Genomic DNA, 23,903 nt, shown 5'->3' with positions numbered 1-23,903 from the left:
TTTAAAAATCTTGACATTAACTTTGGCAAATTCTTGATTTGTCCTACTGAAAAAGCAGGTCATCTTCAACTTAACAGAACTGAATGGCTGTGTTCATCTGCAAAAAAATTGCAACAATCCTTTTATTTGTTCCATGAAAGGTAAGGCCTTGAGCATCTGGTTAATAACAGAAAGTTACAGAGTGCAAATCAGTTGACAGATTGACGAGGTGTTCACTGTTAGTAAAGTGCTTTCTTTCTCTCACTCTCCATTAGTACAAGTACTGGCTAAGTCCTGTAAACCATAGCTCTGTGAAAACACACAAAATGTCCATAATCCTGCAGCAACTCGTGCTTCAAAACCTGCTCGCCAAAATCATTACTCTCCAGTGTTTGTTTAAGTTTTGTATGTCACTAGTTTGAATAATTGTACTAACTGTATCGACAGTCCACTTTGATATGGAAATTGTGGAGATTAACTTCACATTACCTACTATGCAAAACACCCCACAAATACTACACACTTCATAATTATATTTGCAAACATTTCAAATAAAGTCAAGTTTGCTAGTGCACAATTTAGGAAAATGCTTAAGTCTGCTATTTGAATGCTTTACTGTTTAGAAACACATCTTGTATCCACAAATGAACACGTCATTGTTCCCAGTCGTTTTCTGTGAATTTGAGAATCACAATGCGTCCAACACAAATGAGACTATTAAAACCATATGCACAAAAAGCCCACTGAGCATGCAAAACAATGGGAAAGGCTCCTCTTTAGTCTGACCAACATATCCGTAAACCTTTCCAGAATTTTTCTGATGTGGTCGCCAAATTACATTCATTTCTTTCTTCCGTTCTTTAACTTAAATGGAAGAATGAGTAGCTTCATTCAAAGGTGGTTTGCCTCACACTATGTGTGTGTTTTTATTAGATGTGACCCCCCGGATGCTTACGTGAACTTAAGTGAGGCTGGTAGCCTGCATTAGATGAGTCATCAACAAAGCCGCATATGACTTTTTAATGACTATCCATATGAAGGATATCCGTTTATTCCAATCTGCTGGACACTGTTTACAGTTAGACATGTACAATTTTAAAAAAAGCAAGAATATAATAGAATTAAATCACTTAATGACTTATGAATTAATTGTAAGAGATGGTTTCCCATGCAGAAGCCATGCAGAGGTGGTTGCCCAATCTTTTATTTATGATACCTGTACTAACATTTGGTTAGGGCCCCCCTTAAGTGCTCATCTTTTAATTGACATGAGATGTACTAAACTGCTAAATTAAGTTTCAAAAGTGGCCATTGTTCAACAGCCACTCTGATTTCTTTCAAAGACTCCTTTAATAGCACGCTTGGCGTTCATAATCAGCACTTGCTTCGAATTTTGCACCAGCACACAGCACTTCAGGCTGGCTGCAGTCCCTGATGCTTTGATCTTTCGTGTGTAACGTGCCATCCTGATCAAATCCCTCTCTTTGATATTGTGATAAATAAATCACATCGAAGCACGATCAACATTTTAACATCAACCGTGCATCCTGTGCCAGCAAAGGTGGGATTACTTGCTTCATTATATGCAGCAAATAGCTGCTGATCTCATGAGAACAGCATTTCACAGTACATCTACAATTACGAGGGCTTTGGTGAGCGCTAGCGTGACGTTCCCAAAAAAACATGGCAGAGGGGTCATACATAAATCAGCATTTTACTAAAGCTTTCATGAGGCTGGTGAAGAAAAGCACAGTTGTGTCAGTGCTTTTCTCTATATGAAGACTGAAAATAGCTATTGTCAACCTACACTCATGGCCACTTTTTTAGATACACCTTACTAGTACTGGGTTGGACCCCTTTTGCCTTCAGAGCTGCCTTAATCCTTTCTGACATAGATTCATCAAGGTACATATTGGTCCATATTGACATGTTAGCATCACGCAGTTGCTGCAGATTTGTCAGCTGCACATCCATGTTGCAGATCTCCCGTTCTAACATCCCAAAGGTGCTCTGTTGGATTAAGCTCTGGTGACCGTGGAGGCCATTTAAGTACCGTGTTAATTGACTTGTTCAAGAAACCAGTCTAAGATGATTCATGCTTTAGGACATGCGTTATCCTGCTGGAAGTAGCCATCACAAGGTACACTGTGGTCATAATGGGATGGACAAGGTCAGCAACAATACTCAGTTAGCCTGTGGTTTTGACATGATGCTCAATTGGTACTAATGAGCCCAAAGTGTGCCAAGAAAATATCCCCCACACCATAACACCACCACCACCAGCCTAAACCATTGAAACAAGGTACGGTGGATCTATTCATTCATGCTATTGATGCCAAATTCGGACACTACTATCCAAATGTCAAAGCAGAAATTAAAATTAATCAAATCAATCAACATTTTTGCAATCTTCTATTATTCAATTTGTTGGGGCTGTGCGAATTGTAGCCTTAGTTTTCTGTTCTTAGCTGACAGGAGTGGCACTCAGTGTGTTCTTTCTGCTGCTGTAGCCCATCCGCCTCAAGGTTGGACGAGCTGTGCGTTCAGAGATGCTCTCCTGAATACCTCGGTTGTAACGAGTGATTATTTGAGTTACTGTTGCCCTTCCATCAGCTTGAACCAGTCTGGCGTTCTCCTCTGACCTCTGGCATCAACAAGGCATTTGCGCCCACAAAACTGCCGCTCACTGGATATTTTCTCATTTTCTGACCATTTCTATAAATTCTAGAGATGATTGTGCGTGAAAATCCCAGTAGATCATTAATTTCTGAAATACTCAGACCAGCCCGTCAGGCACCAAAAACCATGCCACATTCAATGTCACTTAAATCACCTTTCTTCCCCATTCTGATGCTCGGTTTAAAGTGTCTACATGTCTAAACGCATTAAGTTGCTGCCATGTGATTAAATGATTAGAAGTTTGCATTAAAAGTGCTTTCAGATGTTCTGGATCAAAACGTAGACCCTGACCCAGTGCTTATTATATTAGGACATTCTGATTGTACATAATTATTGAGCAGTGCACAACAGAAATTCCTTACAAATTGTTTGATTACAGCCAAAAAGCTGCTATTATTGTACTGGAAAAATGTTAATCCTCCAACTGCCAAACTATGGCTTGAAGAATTGATATCTACTCTGCACTTGGAACGAACCAGTTATATTTTAAGAGACACAATTTTCACAATTTCAGAAGATTTTGGGCCCTTTCTTTTGTCACTTTATGGGGAATTTCCCCCCCAAAGCAATGTATCTAAAAAGTTGTTATGATTATCACTCTATTGTAAACTTACAGGCGGGGCTTGGGGTGTTTGTTTTTGCTTAGTTTTTGTAAATGTATGCATATCAGAAAACTAATCCTGGAATCTGTGATTATTGAAAGTTTATTCAATGACCAAATAAAAACTCATGTGACAAAAAAGAAGTTTGCGTTAACAAGCAGTTGGACAGGTGTATCTAATAAAGTGGCCAGTGAGTGAGCTAAAGTAAACATCTGCAGAAACATTCAAACCATAAGTGAATCAAATAATGAGTTTATGAGAAGAGTAATGACTGTGATATTTACAAATATGTTACAATAGTAAAAAAAAAAAAACAAGGGTGAAGCATACGGTAGCTAAATGCTCAAAGAACCTGCAATGTTCTTACACACTCACCCTTGCTCTTATACCAGGAACAAACATTCCATTTTCATTTGAATCTAATTGTTCTACCTTGGTTTCCCACTGGTTCTGCATGGCTGGATCATCTACCCTAGCTTTAGATCAGATTAAATTTGCCAATTAAATATGATCAGATCAATTATGCCCAGGCCTGGTTTATATCCCCTGTCAAAGTAGTATTTCTTACACGTATTATGCTGGCCTTTATGCATGTGTGTAATAAATTTGCAATTAAACAACATATAGCAAAATATAACAATAATTCAGATATGCATTTGTGCTAAAATAGTTTATACAGTGCTGCTTAATTTGCACAGTTTTTCCACAGGATTATATAGTTTTGTTTTCTCTTAATAATGAAAACCTTCATTTAAAAACTGCATGATGCGTTTACTTGTGTTATCCTTGACTAATATTTAAATTAGTTCAATCTGAAATATTAAAGTGTGACAAACATGCAATAAAATAAGAAATCAGTAGTAGTTATGTATGTGTACAATAAACAGAATTTATCTGCTTTGGTGCTCATAGTCAGATAAGCTGAATGGTCACGGACACTGATAATTGTGCAGCGTGCACACATGAACACTAAAAAAGTAGGTCGCAAATGACAACGTGGTAAACCATGGTAGGTCGCTGCAGCTGTGGCGAAATATATGGCATTAACCAAACCTACAAACTGACCTTAAAATCCTTTAAAGTCCAGATCTAGGTTGAAAAATAACCTTTAGTGAGCTTTAAAAAAATTAATCTCGATTCGCTTGGAACCATAAAGCACAGCTGAGCCAATGTTGTGGCTCCATCCGAGCTTAAGTCTGCCGTCATCATATTCGCTCAGCGTTTTGCTGGAGCAGTGCTGGCGGGCTGCGTGTTACCTTACACCAGCAGAGCGATGCAGTGGGAGGGGGATCGGGGTATTTGAGGGGAACAGGCACTGTTACATAAGCGCTGTTTTGAAGCATAGACGCAGCACAACTCGCAGCTGTCTGTAAATAAATAAACACACACTGACGTAAAATTTGAATAATGAGCAGAACTAAAATCAGCACATCGCTGCACAAAATGTTTAGCCATGCAGCTTAAAAATGAACTGGTTACGTTCAAATGAAATATATAATTTAGTATGACTGCATCAAGCTGAAAAGATTATGTTCTGAAGATGAAAGTGTAACACTTCACCGTAAGATTTCATTTGTTGTCAACTATTTTAGATAAGATTAAATAATTCTGAAGTTATTATAAAGAACTACAATCCCACAAACCATTGGAAAAAAACACTCAATAATTTTTACTTTTTTGTTAATTATATTACTAGATTATTTAAAAATATGTCTGTGCATAGATAAAGATATAAACACACAAACTATCTAAAAATATAGAACTTTTTTATTATAAATGTAGCTTGTATTGCTTTCTTTGCTCACTGCAACTCTGATTGCTCTGATACTTTTTTCCTTTACAAATTTTTACTATTAAAGGTGCATTAGGTGCTTATCTGCCTAAATGCTATTCGTTAGCATAATATCTTTGAAACACAGTCTCTCCTCTGCCATCCAAAGCTACACCTCCTGAAAACCCAAACGCTCACATTAAAGATGACAGTAGACAACCCTCTAAATCATGTCAGTCGCCAGTTAAAAAAACTTTATTGTACTTTCTAATACTACAATTTCAAACTAAAACTGTATCATATCGAGCACATTCAGTTGTGTAGCAAGCAAAACTTGCCATATTGTGCAATATTTCATGCATGCATGGATTGCTGATCTCACTCTCTCATGGCTTTGTCCTAAAGGAACCACTGTATGCTTAGTGCTTGGCTGGCGGCGTATAGGAATTACACTTATTGCTAAGCCATACTTACATGCTATTTCAGACCAAATGTTCAGAGTAACAATGGTAATCAATATAGAGAGTGTGTCACAGGCTGTCATTGTTCAAAAATGAACCAATGTGATGTGAATTTAAAGCCAACTTAACCTCAGTAAAGCAGGCTAGGCAGAATAGCATTATTTTCTGATGCGTTGTTGTTAAACGAAGGGAAAATCTACATTATCGATGCTGTAAAAGGTCCCTTATAAAACTGAAAATATTCACAGTACCCGTTTGCCGGAAGATTTCAGTGGCTGAACAACACTTCTGTGCATATAACCCATTCGTAACAACACAATCTACATAAGCTTTGCGTGACTAAAATAGTTTTAAAACACAACACTACCTGTCTAAAAAATACTTCGTCCTTCCTCCAGCTTGCAAAAGTAAATCCAGTATTGATTCACGATTTTAAAGTTTTGTTTTAGCATTTGTTTTTATGGCTGTCACTCTTATGTGTGCGCGTGAAAACGCGTGTACGCTCAAAAGGCCGAACTGCATGAAAAGGAAATCTACATTTGTTGACAGACAGTTTGGGCTACTTATCAGAATTATGGGAATTATCGGCCTGCAAATTTAAACTGGATGATCTTTTTTTTTTTTTGTCGTACGCCTTACCCAGAATATAAAAATACACAAATACATTTAGATCATTTACTTTTACATTTTGAAGAGACTTTCAACCAGCACAACAAAAAAAAATTCTGAGGACAATCACCTTCTGCACCTTTAAAAAAGACTTTTTAAAAATGCAATAAATTGACACAGATTAGTTCAATACAAGCATAAACATTCGCTCAACAACCTCATAAGCTCATAACAAGTCTATCTTTAAAGTCCCTGTGAAATCAAATTAAGTGAAATTTATTTATGAACTAATTTCGAGAGGATCACGTGCTCATGAATGCTTGTGCTCATGAATGCTTGCAGCTGGCCCCGCATTATTCAATAACGATTTATCAACCAGACGATTCCTAAGCCACTATAAATACCCTAAATTCCATATAACAGCCATCTTCATTTTGAAGAATTCCCTCTTCCACCCCTACTCCTCCTCCTTTCCTAGATGGGTGGCATGGTGGCCCAGTGGTTAGCACTTTTGCCTCACAGCAAGAACGTCACTGCTTCTACTCCTTACCAAGCTGGCCAACGTTTCTGTGCAGAGTTTACACATTCTCCCCGTGCTCACGTGGGTTTCCCCTGTCTTCCCTTTTCTTCCCACCGTCCAAAAACATGCAACTTAAGTTAATTGACTAAACCAAATCGGCACCATAGACATGCTCTTGGTAAGTAGTTATCACTTAAGAGCAATCACTATCTTTTCATTAGCTATACAGCAGGGGAGTTCTCAAGATCTACTTGAGCTCAATCTCCCCTCTCGCCTTGCAAACGGGAGGGAGCCCCGTGCTCGAGGATCTTATGAGCTCACGGCTCTCTCCCATAACAGCATGCCAAACAAGCTTTCAAGAGTTCACACTTAGATATTGCTTGACAGCTGTAAGCAGGTTTGGCATGCTGTCCCGGGAGAGAACCCTGAGCTCGGAGATAGTTGAGCCCAGGGCTCCCGCCAGGTCCATAGAGCATGTGAGGGGAGTACGAGATCAGGTGGTTCTCGAGAGCTCCCCTTTTTGTAAAGGAGAAAAGGAGGAGAAAGGGGTGGATGGGGGGTTTGTTCGGAAAACGAAGATAAGGGAGTAATGTCTAGCTAGGCTACTTATAGTGGGTTAGGATAGATCTGATTGGCTAACTAATGAGTGTAGATAGGTGGCCAGCTGCTGTCAATTATATCACGTGCTCCTCTCGAAATTAGTTTAAAAACTTCACTTATAATCAATCATCAGCTAAGTGTGAACTCTTGAAAGTTTTTTAGATGATAGCATCAGTGTGTTAGTTTTAAGAATATCGATAAGCTAGTGTGCTCCAAAACAGTGCTAAACGTTCATATTATTTAGAAAAAATAAATGACCAAAGCTTGCAGTGTGTCACTTTCACCTAATGGATCAACAAATTTTAGCACGTCACCTTAAAAAAGGTTTGACCCTTCAAGATGCTTTTCATTTGCTTTCTATTTCATGCCACTCGCACTGGCAGAGCTGTGATAATGAAATGATCTGAAATGACATCACACGTCAAACAAAAATGCACATTTCAAAACACTTCACAGGGCCTTTTGAACTTTTTATTTACTTTATCAAATGAAGTTTTAATTTTAGATCCAAATTGTTGGGTTAGACAAAGAACCTGGATGCGCTGCTGTTTTATCCTGCAAACCTTCATTTCTATCAGCTTAAAAGGCTTAAAACAAGTGTGACAGCCAGTAACACGAATAATCGCTTAAAACACAGAGCTCTTAAAGTCAGATTTGTGTGCATGTGAGCACATAAGAATCTTAAAATAAGGGCTAATTGCTCTTTTGAGGACCAAAGTTCAGTCCTGATCTTTCTTTGTAGCGCTGCTTTGAAAGATAAGCAGAAATACACAGAAACAGCTGTGCGTATGAGAGCCGATCACAGCCAAGTGTCCCTGTCTGTCTCTAGTCTCCCCTTACAGCCTTTTCCCACAGCAAATATAAGTAGCATTCGCACATAAACTCTAGAAAATGTCAAGGTGACTTCTAAAGCTATGGTCTTAGCTGTGAAACACTTTAAGTTAGCTCTTTAAGTCAAGCGTCTGTGTAAATTCAACCAGCTGTTGAGGTTTTAAGTTACTTTAATGTATACATATTATCTATGTGTAGACAAATCTTGGAGTTTGCACAAAACAACAACAACAACAACAAAATTCAGTAACTATGGTAAGGACAACTCTTGAGCACATTTTGTTCATTCCAGTATTGCGCAACATCCACCAAAGGGAACACTAGTGACTTCACACAAAACTATTCACCATTTACAAAACCACTAAATGGAGCTGAAACGTCCAATTCCAGCAAACAATTCCCTACACGTTTTGTTTATTACTTGCTCATGATATTTACCTCATGGTTTAATCCAGAAACTCAAAGTTGGATTTTTCAACAGCAAAGGCATACGGATATTTGTCATGCCACAACGGAGAGCAGCAGACGCATGCAACAATATCAGGTTCACAGCGCTCAACCTTAATAGATGTCGACACAAGGCATGCACATATTTTCAGCACAAATATGCAATGCAGTGTTATTTTAAAACTGGATATGATTTAATGCAACAATTTATTCACGTTAAAATCTTTGTTTTTCTTTTATACCGGTATCAAAACATCCAGATGCCCTTTATGCTGCTGACAGCAATGTTTAAGTAAAGATATGAATGTGTGCTGCACTTTTTCCTCTCAAAAACAGAATAAACACACAAGAAAAATCACTGCGGTGAGAAAAGAAGCAGTAGCCCTGCAATTCATCGTGCTGACAGATGAGGTTATATACTAGTATGATTATAGTATATTTGAGACTGCAGACAACATAGATCTGCCTCGCTGAGATTTTACATATAATTATCATTTTCCTATAATTCATATATCATTATTTATCCAGTTTTAAAAGAGAGACCTGGCTAATGTAGCCACCATACAGTCGCTTTTTAAAAATGCAATTATACATTATGACAAATATGTTCTCATCAGAAACAATCACACACTTCCATTACAACTCTCTTTATAATGCCTTTAAATTCAACAATAGACATTTATATATGCAGTTTTAGATCTTTTTGTATTCTAATTATTTCATGCCAATGGTTCATACTACTGATTATTTTGCTAAGTACTGTTTAAAACTAAAAAGCAAGCACGACAAATTGACATTAAAGAATAGCTGTTATAAACATTAGATAGATTGTAAACATTAGTTCCATCTATTTCAAAAAGGAGGAGTTGCTATTGGGAGTGTTTAAACATCGCATACTTTTGATTTTCCCAGAAAAATAAACATTCAGTGTTTTTCACATAACAAAAAAATGTTTGTAGGCTTTCAAAGACAACCTACAGTTGGGAGAATGAATTTAGCTTTGTGAAATTATAACTCTATCAAATGATTCTCAAGTGATGTTTAACATCAGAGCGAGGATTTTTATTTACCATATTTCCTTTTATGTTTTTTTCTGGAGAAAGTCTTATTTCTTTTAGTTTGGCTGGAATAAAAGCAGTACTTGAGTTTCCCTATGTAATTTTTAAGGTCAACTTTATGAAGATGGCAAAAGAACTCATTTTTCTGCATTTTAATAAAATATGTTCACAGACTGACAATTTACAAAGTGATTAATACAAGAGTGCCTTTATGCACAAATTAGAAAATATTTCTGACACAAAAAAGAGATTTTTGCTGCTTGTTCAAACTAATTATTTTAAATGAGTTGAAACAACACATTTCTTCAGGTTTTTAGGAACAACTTAATTGTTTTATGTTCAATTCACTTAAATTTGTAAAAACTATTAAGCTAATTTAATCAATTTGTGCTGGGACAACATGAATAAATGGCAACATAGGCTCAATCTGAAAACGTAGCCCTATACCTACATAAAAGGTACGTATGGCTGCATTTCATCTTTAAAATAAGCTACTGGGTGGTATGATGTTGTTTCTTTTCATGCTACCAGCTGGCTGTTGGCTTTGCCACTGTTACCAGTTTGTCCATTGATTAGTCGCATACAATATGTCAGCAAGTGCTTATTTTAAGCCGTATCCTGTTCCGGGAAATGTCAGATATTCATGTTTTGCATTCCGGCATTTATTTTAATTGATCCGGCATTAACATTTGCATGGTAAATACCTGCGTGTGTGTGTGTATGTGTGTGTGTGGGAGAGAGAAAAAGAATGTAAATGAGTCTCAGTGAAAAACAGCGAGCAAAGTTGTGTTGATTGTAAAGGCAGTTACATTTTCGACTAATCAGCTTTCTTATGTTTACAGTCATTCTCATTGGTTGGTGATTATTGATTTGCATGCAGTGAGCAGTGAAAATAAATAACAGCGTAGTGGCCTACCTAAATAATATTTGTATTATAAAAATGCCAGATGCAGTCAAGCATATATTCAGTTTTTTTAAACCACGAGTATATCTTATAATGAGCCTGAATAAGAAAAGATGAAACTGCTCCTGGATCAGGATAGCAGGAGACAGAAGCAAAGCAATCTCTCAAGTATCGGAAGAGGTAACTGTGGACTCTTAAAGATTTGAAGATTAGACAAAGTGAGTCATTTTTGCTTGACATATAATAGTGAAGTAAACTGAATGTCAGAGGTGTTAGTGAACTGAACAGTGAGGTGTTTAATACGATTTATGTTTGTAGCTACATGTTTGTTTTCCATGGTTGACAAATATTATTAAAGACCATTCAGAAATGTAATGCTTTTTCGCTATAACTGCTTAGTAATGTCATGTTCTGAAAAATTCAAATTGTGTAGCAGTCATCAGTCACGGTCACTTTTATTTCCTGGTTTTGTTTCGGAAATGATTCATTTACAAATTAAGCACTGACGCCAGTGCACTTGAGACTTAGAGAGGAGTTGACCGCGATGACGGTGTTCCGAGTCGGGGAAAAAACGGTTCCATAAAGCAGTTAAGACAAAAACAGAAGCCAAAAAGTAAAATAAACAAGTAGATAAAAGGGTGAGAATATGGTAAACTCTTCAAGCGTATTAAAAATGAGAGGGCTTTTATTTTTCTGGATTGTTTTTGAAAACACTGTTGGTTTGGTTTAGGCAAGTGGGTGTGCAGGTCAATCTGTGCTTTTAAAAACATTATCGGTTGTGTTTAGGGAAGGAGTAGGGTGGGTCAGTAGATTGTTCAGTCATTCAGCCCACAGCGACTTCTGGTGGATTTACGTGAAAAGAGTAGGTGCGAATGGCACTCGTGAGGGATATTTGAGATCTGAAAAAGCATATACAGCGGCCTTTGGCGGAGCCATGAAAACAAAAACTGCAAAAAAAAATGTAGCTCCTGGGACATATTTGGCGATCTCCAGAAATGTACATAGGGGTACGTAATTAGAATGAGCTTGGGTTGAGGAATAATGTAGAACCCAGCATTTTTTTACAGTCAACAACAATTAAGTTGTCCCAAAAACCTTACGAATTGGGTTGTTTGAACAAGCAACAAAAGTCATTTTTGAGTGAAGATTTTGATCAGTGTGACATTGCCACTGGTTATGTTGACTCTGGGATTATTTATGCAAAACGTCTTCCTAAGGTGGATCAAACACTTCAGACTCAACCACAAACAAACCTTTAAAAACAGTTGATCTAGTTTTTCCACAAGGACCACACATGTGTCCCCTACTCACGAACACACACTTTCTATGTTCCTTTCACACATGTGTTTTCTGTTATCACTGCACACACACACACACACACACACAAAATGCTGGCACTGCCATGCACGTTAACCCAGATGAACCTTCTGCTGGTCAGCATTATCATGAAGTTTCCAGATCTGCTTACTGTGGTTTTCAGCTGCAGTGGCATGGCATATGGAAGCATATTAGTGGTTTTAACTCTGCCAAACCAGAAATCGCGTGATGAAAGATTTAACAAGAGAGGGGAAGAGTCTGCTGTCCACACCAGTGGCTGATACTGACCAATGAGCACACACACACACACACACACACACACACACACACACACACACAAACACACTAACTAACTTGCAATAAAAATCACCTCCTTTTCTCTGAGAAATGCAATTTTCTTTTTGAAATCCAAAAAGTCTACTTTTCATTCAATTAAAAAGAACTTTTAGGACATTTGGTATGAGGGTCAAAGACAAAATGTCCTACTTTAGTTTAAAATCATTTTCGGTGCAGAATATTGTAAAAGCATAGTACAGTGCTCAGCATAATTGAGTACTCCACATTTTGAATTATTTTTTTTCCCCATGTCTCAGTGAATATAGGCGATGTATTTTGGTGCATTTAAACAAAACAGATTTATTAAACAGATATATTTAATAAGATAATATTTTTGTCACCAAACATATTTAAAAAATTGAATGATAATACAATTAAATTCAAGCTAAATATTGCAAAAAAATTTACAGCTAACAAAACGTTAACTAAATTTGTACATTTTTTTTTTTGCTTCTCTTAATTTCTTCTCTTTGTACATTTCTATTTAATATTTCATTATATTATATAAATTTGGCTGTACTAGTTTTTGGACCGTTATCTATTCTGCGAATAGACACCAGATGAAAGACTAACAGTGGCTCCCAATAAACAACAGAATTCTCTCCAAAATTTAGAGAAAAACTAAGACTCCTAGTCAGCGACCACGTCTGCCTGAAGGCCATGAATGCAAATGACAGCAACGGCTGTCCCTCTGGCAGAAGGCATTTTAGGCAAGGTAATAAAATGAGTAGTCTTTGAGAACCGGTCCACAACAGTAAAAATACCCATATTCCTATTAGAGGGCGGGAGAACTGTAAAGAAGTCGATTGAGATATGGGATCAGCAAATGGAGTAAGCAAAAACAAAAACCTGTGTGTCACGAGCCATGGCTGGCCAATACAAGTTTGACAGCCAGAAGCTCTGAATCATGTTCGGTGGCAGATTAAAGATAAAAGTGAAATTTCTGCCATAGTAAGTTATTTTGTTAGATGAGCTCCAGATTTGGCTTCAGTACTGACTAATCTAATGTTTATGCACAAATATAATATTGTATAGCTTCCTATTAAAACTATTAATTTAAAAGACAGATTTGTGAGGGGTGTACTTATCTATGCTGAGCACTGTAAATGCAGAAATCTTTACGTTTACTGCAATAAAAATAAAATACCAAAATACTGGTAAAATGCAGTTCTATCATTGCTCAGCATTACAGATCATAAACAATATGGTTAAAATAATTTATATAGTTTAAATTATGTAGAGTACGTAGTTTAGTTATAAATTTAAAGACAATAAAGTAAACCATTATATTGGGGTATTTTTAATCCAAGTTTTTTAACTGAGTGGGGGAATAAGAAAATGCTAAACTTAAGGTTGACCCTCACCCCTTTAAACGTTTATCCATTCTTGAACGTAGTTGCATATTTACTTTTTCTCAGGTCATCTTGCTTATGAGGCTGTCTATCAACCATCTATAAAAAAAATCGAATGCAACATTTTTCTAACGATCAACTAATGATGGCTTAAAGATGATTGACAGACACCCTCTCATTAGCATGTTAAGCTGAAGTAAAATAAACACACAACTACGTGACTTAAGGTTTGAAAAGGGGGAAAATCAACTTTAGGTTAAGCATTTTCTTATTCCCTCAACATTTGTGTAATTTATGTAATTATTTACCTGCCCGCACTATTATTACTTAATTTATTTATGTATGCAGGAATCTGTAGATATTATAAATACATTTTTATTTAATAGCATATGTATTTAATTATTTATTTATGGATTTATTTACTCATTTAATTATATATTTGCGTATTTATTTATCTACTTATTTACTGTTTTTGCTGGTTTCATCCTCCATACCTTAAACAAAACAAGAGCAAAACGTGTAATGTAAAATTCAGGTCAAAGTGCTTTTGTAATACCTAAAATAACATTTATGGGATTTATTTAAACTTTGTTTTACAGTATATGGGTAACTCAAAAAGAACTGTAAAATATTGCCTTTGAACACTCACTAGCTCTAACTTCTGCGCCGATCAAACATATTGCTGTTCCAACTAATGCCGCTAGTTGCGCAGAAATACAACAGACTTCACACTTCTGTGTCACGACTTCTTTCTGAAATGCAGAGTGCTATAATGCAAAACACGCCCTACAAAATGAATATACATGACAATGGGAAACATCTGAAGTTCGTAAGACCCCGTAACTTTACCTGAATCAGCTGTTAAGCAGGTGAGTTTTGACAAACACGAGGAGCTTGTGTAAGTTTAACCGTCGACGCGGCGTCTTAGCACCCGTCAGTCAGGCGCGAGTAAAATCACAGCAAAACGCTTAACGTTTGTTTATACAATGTAAATATTCAAAAGCCATTAATAAATAACACCCAAACAAGCAACATACTCATTTAGTTCACTCATATGCGCTTGCCTCGCGAGCGCGTGTCGCCTTTATTAAAGTTCCAGGTGAACAAATAAAAAGAGGAACTACCAACACAATGTTCACTGAGTTCAGGCAGTGAATGATAAACCAGTCGAATAAGCGTTACATGGAGATTATTATCAAAACTAATTGAATTTGAGAAAATTATTCTTGTTTAATGTATTTAATACATCTCTTATTTTGCCTATTTATCATGCTCATATTGCTAATATTTTGTTTAAAAGTCTGCTTGATGAAATTATTGCATTAAAAGTAAAAAATTGTGTTTGTTTATTTGATAATGAAATATTCTATTTGCAAAGACAACATAGCCTTATAATGACAAAAGCTGAAATAATCATGTTTGGCATTAATCTTTCAGTTCAGATGACCAAAAAAAAAAAAAAACACAGCTTAATGATTGTTATTATGAATAAATATCTTGATTGGAGCATATATAAATATTTAATGTGACGTATTGTACTACAGTACCATTGATCATTCCTTATTCCTTATATATTCCTAATATTTGAGTTAAGGTTAATACATGGATAAATGGAAGCAGCAACTATAACTATAAATTGTTGATCTACAGACAATATTTTAGTTTTCACTTTGAGGGTTTTCAAGCTGAAATCCACCCTAATATATCCCAAAATTGCAGTTATACATCACATTTAGGTAAAATAATAATTATGGTGGCATTAGATGCTTCAATTCTTTTATAAAGTGGTGAGAACGTGTGATAATAATCTAGTTAAGATGCATTGTTGTATGACGGCTACTCTCCTGTTTGGTACTCCGTGAACTGTGTAAAGCAGTAAGTTCATCGTTTAGAGATGCACATGCTAAGAATGCAATTTTTTCTCAAAAGCAACCCATAAAAATAATAAGCCGGTTTCCATGAAATGCACTTTTCTCTACATTAGTGGTTAAGCCATGAGAACTGCAGTCATTTGAAGTCGGTTTGAAATCAAAATGTCGCAATGTTTATTTTGCGAGTGTGCATTGATTTTCTGTAAAAGAACAATTAATCCATGTTAATCCACTGAACAAAATAATGTTTGTTTTGGGAATCTTCAAGTCTGACCATTTGCTTCCTTGTTTGTTGTTGCAGTCCTTCTTTGTTGATGTCAGTTTGATGGCTTCATCCACAATAATCTTAGCCACACCCCTCTTACTATTAGTTTGCTGTGAGGGAATCATGCACAAAAAGAAAGCCCCGCCCCCAACTCAATATTCCGTTTCAGGTGGAAGTACATTAACATGTTGAAATAAAAGTCTCAGCAATTTTTCATTATCACGCAGAAACTCAATCTAGCATGATATATATAAGAAATATCTCACCAGTTATAAAGTGACCTTCTTTCTGACCTGCAGCCCTCAGAAATCAACCACAAAATAAAAAATAAATATCTTATAAAGATATCTGACTGGATTCAAATAAGTATTATGATTGGAAGATAAATCATTATAAGGAGATTGCATTCAGCAAGTCCACCATCATTTTAGGAATGGGTTACGAAATTGGGGAAGGTGTTAGCATATGAAAAAATGACATCTTATTTCTTGATAAATTGGATGGTTATCAGAGAAGATGGGAGGGAAAATATTTGGCATTTTAGGATGCAAAAGATCACTGTGGTGAGACGCACGGTAAAAGTGTAATTATCTTGTTTGATTGACTTATGTATTATTATTTAGGGATGTCCTGATCAGGTTTTTTTTAACCTCAAGTCCGAGGTAGACTTATTTGATTTTGAGTGTCTACTGATACCGAAACCCTATCAGATACTTCTATAATACATTACTTTTGTATGTGTTATTTTTTTATTTATTGAGTTTATATTATTTATCTGTATTTACTGGATACATGATAGCACCATCTAATAACTATAACTGCTGCTGTTGGGGAGGGGAGCAGAAAGAGGCTGTTAAAAGGATGTAAAAATGTGTAAACTGATGGTTAAATTATTGAAGATAATAAAAAATTTGAATCATAAAAAAACAAATATCCTTTTCAGTCAACGTTGGCACAAATTGTGTGCATATGTGTGAGGATTTGTGTAATGTGGGAAAACATGCCAAAATGGCTTACATATTAATCCCTGGGCTAATTTGCATTTAACTTATTAGGCTTGTGTGTCATTCATTTCTGATGTTTACAATGAATCAGCATGACTGGCGGCCACTGTTGCGTGGTTTCCATCGCTACTGTGATTAACACAAGATTGTCTTTCATATTTGATGTTCATCCTTTTATCATATGGGTTTTTTTTCTAGTATAGTTTTAATAAATAAAATTTACCAATATGAATGAAATGTTATAAACAACGCTAGCGTATGTGATCATGTAAATACACTGTCATAAATGCTGGGTTGTTCAAACACAAATAGATTAAGTTAACTTAAGTGTTTTTACAAATTTAAGTGGAGTGAACATAAACAATTAAGTTGTCCCAAAAAAACCTAAATTATTATGTTGTTTCAACTCATTTTAATTAAGTAGTTTGACCAAGCTGTAAAAGTCATTTTTGGAGTATATGACCACTGTAAAAAGCAATTACTTTACAAATTGAGTAAACCCACTGCCTTAAAAGTGACAAGTTGATTTTACTTTAGTGTTTCTGTTGTAACTATTAAGTTCACTTAACTTAATTTTATAATTATGCACAGTTACTTAAAGCGAGTAAACCAATTGCCTTAAAAGCAACAAGTTGACTTTATAAAAATAATGTCAGTAAACCCATTGTAACTTGGAACTGTTAAGCTGACTTAATTTTTTATAATTATGCAAATTGCACTTACTTTTTAAGTCAACTAATCCCTTTTTACAGTGTCAGACTATTTTAGCACATCTGTTTTCAAATAATTACTGTAATTATCACAGTACAGGCCCGGATTGGCTAATCGGGAGCACCGGGAGATTTCCCGGCGGGCCGGTTCGTTTTTTGGCCGTGAGGGCCGGTGTCCCTAGTTTTTTGCACTCTCAGCAGTCACACTTTTTTTTTTTTTATCTATTTATTTATTTGACCATAGCTTCACTCTTTTTATTCATTATTTTGAAACAGCGCCGCTCTTCTTGTTTATTTTCTCGCAGCCCCGTTTGCAAAATGCAGCCTGCAGGTTAACTAACGTTAATGATGATGTAACGTTAACTATCATCATTCGACCCCAAACAGCGAATTCGAGAATTCGAATAATTAATATTAATGAATAATACACCTGCTCAGTGAAAATCAGATGATTCACTACATTAATAAATCTGACATAACTTGCCACAGCCATGTCACCCTGCAGCCCAAGACCGGTTACTCACTGAAGCTAAGCAGGGCTGAGCCTGGTCAGTACCTGGATGGGAGACCACTAGGGAACATTAGGTTGCTGTTGGAAGTGGTGTTAGTGAGGCCAGCAGGGGGCGCTCAACCTGTGGTCTGCGTGAGTCCTAATGCCCCAGTAAAAGTGAAGGGGACGCTAGACTGTCAGTGGGCGCCGTCTTTCGAATAAGACGTTAAACCGAGGTCCTGACTCTCTGCGGTCATTAAAAATCCCATGGCACTTCTCGTGAAAGAGCAGGGGTGTAACCCCGGTGTCCTGGCCAAAGTCTCTCTATCGGCCCTTACGATCATGGCCTCCCAATCATCCCCTTCCACTGAATTGCCCAATAGCTGGTGTGTGGTGAGCGCACTGGCGCCGTTGTCCTGTGGCAGCCGTCGCATCATCCAAGTGGATGCTGCACACTGGTGGTGGTGTGGAGAGACCCCCTCATGATTGTAAAGCGCTTTGGGTGTATGGCCATACACGATAAATGCACTATATAAATACACATTACATTACATTGATCAGAAATCTAAAAAGGGGAGAAAAAGATTAAGCCATCAATAGAAAGGAATGCCATGTCTTGCGGGTCACATTGCAATACTTGTTTTTTATTCTCACTGTTATAGCGTTATCGTGGACCAGTGGTAAACATGTTGCGTTACAACATCGCCAACCCGCGTTCGAATCTCACCTGGAAAATTATTATTATGTTTTTTTCATCTTTATTGTTAAAACATATAATACTGTTAGGGCTTTTGAACATTTGAATTTCTAAAGCAGCTGTTTTCTTGAAAAAGACGTGATAGTGTCATTCGAAACTGAATTGGAAACGACCTTATTTTAATATAGTCAGTCGTGAACTGAGGTGGGCCGGTCTGGCTTGAAACTACAGGGCTGAAAAGGAGTCCCACTCCGGCCCTGTCACAGTATCACATATTTGGTGCTTCATTAAGTCAATAAAATCTACAATTATAGCCTGTATTGAATTTAGAAGACAAGCTGGAGTCTGGAAGAGCAGATTTATTTAACTGTATGTCATTTTGCTAGATACTGAAAAGCTGGGGGGGAAAAAAAACAAATATAATAAACATGTATTGGAAAAAAAGTGATTAGTTTACTTTTATTTTAGAAAAAGCAAGTACAATTTGCATAATTAAAAAAATTAAGTCAACTTTACAATTCCAGGTTACAGTGGGTTTACTTACATTATTTTTGTAAAGTCAGCTTGTGGCTTTCAAGGCAATCAGTTTACTCGCTTTGCTAACTAATCACTTTTTACAGTGTACTTAATCATTTTAAGGCAATGTTTACTCAGTTTTTTTAAACAAAGTGAACTAATCACATTTTACAGTGTAATTACCATGAACATAATTATGTGTAACAACATATTAATACACTGTAACATATAATGCGATCAAAAGCAGGCTGTTGCTAGGCTAGAATCGCTTTATATACACTAATGATCATGGATATTTCTGTCATAGGCTTACATTTCAGGTTCTGGTTATGTTTGAGCATAACCTAAGGACAAGCTGATTTAATACAGAGTGCACGGGGGGGGTCAAACAGTAGTTAGCAACTGTACAACAGACTGTGTGATCTGCTTCATTACGTCAGATTAAGGAGTTAAAATAGAACAGGCTTTCCCTGCCGTTGACTGTGTTTTTGTGTGTGTCCGTCTGTGTGTCCAACATCTCGTGGAGACAATAATTACCAGTACATTAAGGAGATGAGTGAGGCTTAGGAAAGTTTAACCTTTGAACACCAGCCATGCGCCAGGCTGGCATTGCAGCCAAATACACACAGACTAATACACAAACACACAGGGCTCTCCTTGAGACAGAAGGGTAATGTGGTGTGGTAAAGAAGGATTTGTTTGATTTCACAAAGGTCATTTCTGTTTCCATATAAACATTTAGTCGGAATGCATGACAAGGTTTTACCTTTGTAACTGACTAAACAAAGAAAAAAATTACTTCTCTTCGGAAAGGAAGTAGCATTTGGTATCAAAATATACCCAAACACCCGTGCATTGTATAAAGTGGGTATTCAGTGGTGAGGAAACCTCCTCTAGCCTAATTTCTTCTTGCTGTTTGCAGCTGTACAAACACCAAACATGAAGATCTGCTCACAGTGCCGAGTCTGCTTGGTATTTGTTCAAATGAATTTGGCATTAGAAGTCCACATGACACCAGGAATGCAGGTGAGTTTCTATTTTGACACATTCTACCGTTTTATTCCCCTGATTTAAAGCTAAATTTTCAGCAATCACTGCTCAAGTCTTCACTGTCACATGATCCTGCGAAAATCATTCAGATATGCTAATCTGGTGCTCAAGAAACATTTGTTGTGGTCCATTTTGAAAACCACTTTCTCATATTTTTTTATGAATATTTATTTGAAATATGTATTTTTTGTTACATAAATTACATATTACTGACCACATATTTTTAATGATCTATAGCAGGGGTGTCCAAACTCGGTCCTGGAGGGCAGGTGTCCTGGAGAGTTTAGCTCCAACCCTAATCAAACACATCTGAACCAGCTAATCAAGCTCGTACTAGATATACTAGAAACTTCCTGGCAGGTGTGTTGAAGCAAGTTGGAGCTAAACTCAGCAGGACACTGGCCCTCCAGGACTTGAGTTTGGACACCCCTGGTCTATAACATTTTCTGTATTTTGTCTGTATGCACTTCAGTGTCTTTCATTAAAGTCAGCATGAACCGAAATTTTCTGAGACTATTATTTCCGGCAGCCAGCAGCTAGCTCACTAAGACAGCACTACAACACCTGCAGACTTCATCATATGTCATCACGATCTCTAGATTCATATGAGATCAGACTATCACAAATGCTGTAGTTACTCCAGTTGTGTTATTTTTTGGTATTTATCTTCAGGAAATCACTGAAGGCATAAATTATGTTATCATAACGATCTAAAGAGGCAATAAGATCATAACTGTACTGCGCATTTACACCGTGGCCATATTCATCTATGTAAATACACAAAAAAACAACATTAACATTATAGCAGACACTGTAAAAAGCCCATTCCCAACCACTAGACACTCATTCTGAAGAATCTCAGTTCGAAGGGCTATCGACCCCTTCCCCTTAGCCCTACGCCTTCAAGCTAAAGAGAATTAAGGGGGAGGGCTAAGGGGTAGAATTGCGATCGGGCCTAGTTCTCCTCTCCATGCTGCACACCGGAGGTGGGTGAGGACCTTTCCCCCGTGTAAAAATGTGTAAAGTGCTTTGAGTGTCCAGATTAGCGCTATATAAATGTAAGGAATTATTACTATTTTTGTATGTTTATGTACACCCATCTGAAATGGAATATTGAGTAGGGGGCAGGACTTTCAATTTGTGCATCATTCCCTCATAGTAAACTAATAGTAAGAGGGTCATGATTAAAAATATTGTGGTGAAGTCATCAAACTGATGTCAACAGAGAAGAACCGTCTCTCCAAACGTGGAATCAAAAGGGCAGACTTTGATTGAAGACCACCAAAACAAACTTTTTTTCCCAGAGGATTAACTTGCACGGATGAATTGTTCACCTTCAAAGAATAACAATGTACGCTAGCAAAGTAAACATTGTACATTTCTGTTTCACATGCTCTTTAGGATCAATCCTTGAAGCAAAATGTTCTTTACTGTTTTCAAAACTTCCCTAAGTTGATGCCTTTAATGACTGTGGCTTAGTATGTGGTTAGTCAGGAATATACTGACAAAATAGACAGCTGCAAGTCCAAAAACCCTTAGTCAAAGGGAAAATATTTAACTGTTTGCATCGTTTAACTCTCTAGCCACAGTTGTTCAGGGTGCAAATTCTTTCTAGTCAGTAAATATCCAAGGGTTATAATTACCAGTTGAATGTAAACATCAAAGCACAGGTCATGTGGGGTTTTATAAGCCTAATTAGATTTAATCAATGGAATATCTCATACCTAAGTGGTTAGTTCAATGTTGGTAACTAACAGGATGTGTGCATGAGGATGAATGCATGAACAAGAATTGTGAAAAGAAAACAAATATAGTCAGAGGGATTAAGAATAGATATAGGAATAGTTACAGACTTGATGATAAGCGAATAAATGAATCAATCAAAAGCGTAAAGATGTGGCAACTGGAAATTTCATCCCCAGTAAAATTTGAACTGCAGGTTACTCTTGGGCATATTCTCAATCATCATACCTACTGTTGCCTGTAAAGAATATTGATAGGGAGTAAACGCATTAAGATGTGTAAACGTGTGTATGGACAACATTCCCATAGGTCATTTCTCAGTTGTCATGGCCATCAGCAGGTTAAACCCAGCACAAAGCAGCTATGACAGATGTCAAAACAGCCAATCAGTAGACTGGTTTATTTAGCTTGTTATCCAGTTAGGAGACTTTATGGATGACAACTGGAGGGTCATCCCTGGTCTGAGAGTCTGACCCTCACATCTTGTTAAGATGTCATCTCCTTTACTTGCCCTACGTCAACTCATCTTTATCCCATGGAAATCAGCTGTTTGTTTGCAGACAAAACCTTGTCAGAATCTGCATATTTTTCTCTGTGTGTGCAATATATGAGATATTAAAGTGCACGTGGTTTGGTGCTCTCATTATGTAATGCAGTAATAGTACTTTGGACCTTTTATATTGGTTTGCAAGGGTTGCATCACATTAGGTTAGTTAGTGGTATATCTGCTTGAGCCAAGGAACATGCGGGGCTGTGTAATTGCTGTAGGAGTCACGGTCACTGCCCTTTTTGTCTGTTTACTCTTTGCAAGTGTACCTGCTTTCGCCAGTACAGTTTATTCTAAGAGGAGTGACAGGTTATATAATATTTAATATCTTTTGAAATACAGATAAAGAAAACGTCCATGTGATTCATTTCGCTGCTTTTAGGAAGCATTAATAGAGATTTAGTTAATTCTGCACTGAAGCGGAATACTCTGCACATGACAAAAATGAAAACAAATCTCACAAGATCATTCACAACTAGAAGAAATGAAAACTGCATACACTTGGTTCTGTTTTAAAGTGTGCAAGCATTTAAAGCTGCAAATGACAAAACAGCAATGCTGGTTTAAATCTGATTCACACCAAACCAACAGACGGCAACAGCCTTGTTTTGTCAGATCAGTATGTTACCCTTCTCTGTGTCTGGCGGCTGTCCGAGCTTGTTTTCGGCGATTGAACATGCTGAATCGGTGCTCATTGGGTCGTAGTCTGACAACTGCCTGTGCCATGTGAATTGGGCTTTATAGTAAACAGAATTGTATTGTGCATTGGTGTGGACACTGGAATAGTAATCATTATCGCTCACTTCATAGTTCTCACTGTTAGTGTGAACAGGCCTTATTACGGAAAGCTTGATAACTCTAGGCAAGAGATGCCCAAATTAGGGCCAAGGTTGGCTTATTTTGCAATCTTTGATTCGGCTCAACATCTCATCTGAAAAGACAGTAAGAATGATGGGCAGGGTTGGGTGAATGATTTTAACAGATTGTCATTTCTAATTTAAAATAACCTTTTTTGTTTGTTTTAATTGCTGAGCTACAAAAAAGAGCCAACTGAAATTGTTTAATTTCAATGTTAATTGTAAATACATAAATGAATACTTAGTAAAAATGTTAATACTGTCACTTGACAAATAGCGGACAATGCAGAAGACATCTGCAAGCAAATCATTGCAAAATCAGGTGCAGCTTAACTAGTGTAACTCCATTCTGCTATAAATGAGATAAAACTCTCTGTTTTTACTGTAATAAGTTTAGTAAAACGTTGAAAAATGTAGTTAATATAAAGCAATGTTTTATTGTTATTTTAAAATATAATTTAATAAATTAGGGAGTATCCAAGGCAACTATTTTTACCTTCCCTTCGGCCCACTAGCAATCGGGTTTGTAAGAAAAGGTTTGGGCACCCCTGCTTAAAGGAACAAGTTAATTACAAAAAAATAATTATGCCTCAAACTGAATAAAATGAATGAAATGTGTTAAATTGTTACAGAATTATCATGTTTTTATTTAAAGCTAATTTGGCAGTAATTATGGGAGGAGTACTT

General features: G+C 36.8%; 2 protein-coding genes and 1 long non-coding RNA gene across 10 annotated transcripts in view; 2 read left to right on the top strand and 1 right to left on the bottom strand.

The window, feature by feature from the left end:
- Positions 1-23,903, bottom strand: part of si:ch73-335l21.1 — a 76,772-nt gene that overhangs the window by 51,353 nt on the left and 1,516 nt on the right. The gene's annotated exons all lie outside the window — the stretch shown is intronic.
- LOC141375341 (uncharacterized) lies at positions 9,616-12,413 on the top strand. Its single transcript, XR_015495519.1, has 2 exons — positions 9,616-10,315; positions 10,400-12,413. It is a non-coding gene; the product is annotated as an uncharacterized LOC141375341 (long non-coding RNA).
- The window catches only part of acap1 (ArfGAP with coiled-coil, ankyrin repeat and PH domains 1), a 99,572-nt gene continuing 89,837 nt past the window's right edge, over positions 14,169-23,903 (top strand). For 2 of the 4 annotated variants that reach the window (XR_015494830.1, XM_087259639.1), the window contains exons 1-2: positions 14,169-14,335; positions 19,942-20,045. Coding sequence is in view for 1 of the 4 variants with exons in the window: in XM_087259639.1 (XP_087115765.1) it covers positions 19,959-20,045 (87 nt within the window). In the remaining 3 variants the exon portion in view is untranslated. Of the gene's footprint in view, positions 14,336-19,656; positions 20,046-23,903 lie in introns of those variants that run through there. The other 2 variants (XM_087259643.1, XM_087259642.1) reach the window with 2 other exon arrangements.

The sequence above is a fragment of the Danio rerio genome, chromosome 7, assembly GCF_052040795.2.
Source record: "Danio rerio strain M-AB ecotype USA chromosome 7, GRCz13ab, whole genome shotgun sequence".
NCBI lineage: Eukaryota > Metazoa > Chordata > Actinopteri > Cypriniformes > Danionidae > Danio > Danio rerio.
This window is presented reverse-complemented; position numbering and strand designations above follow the sequence as displayed.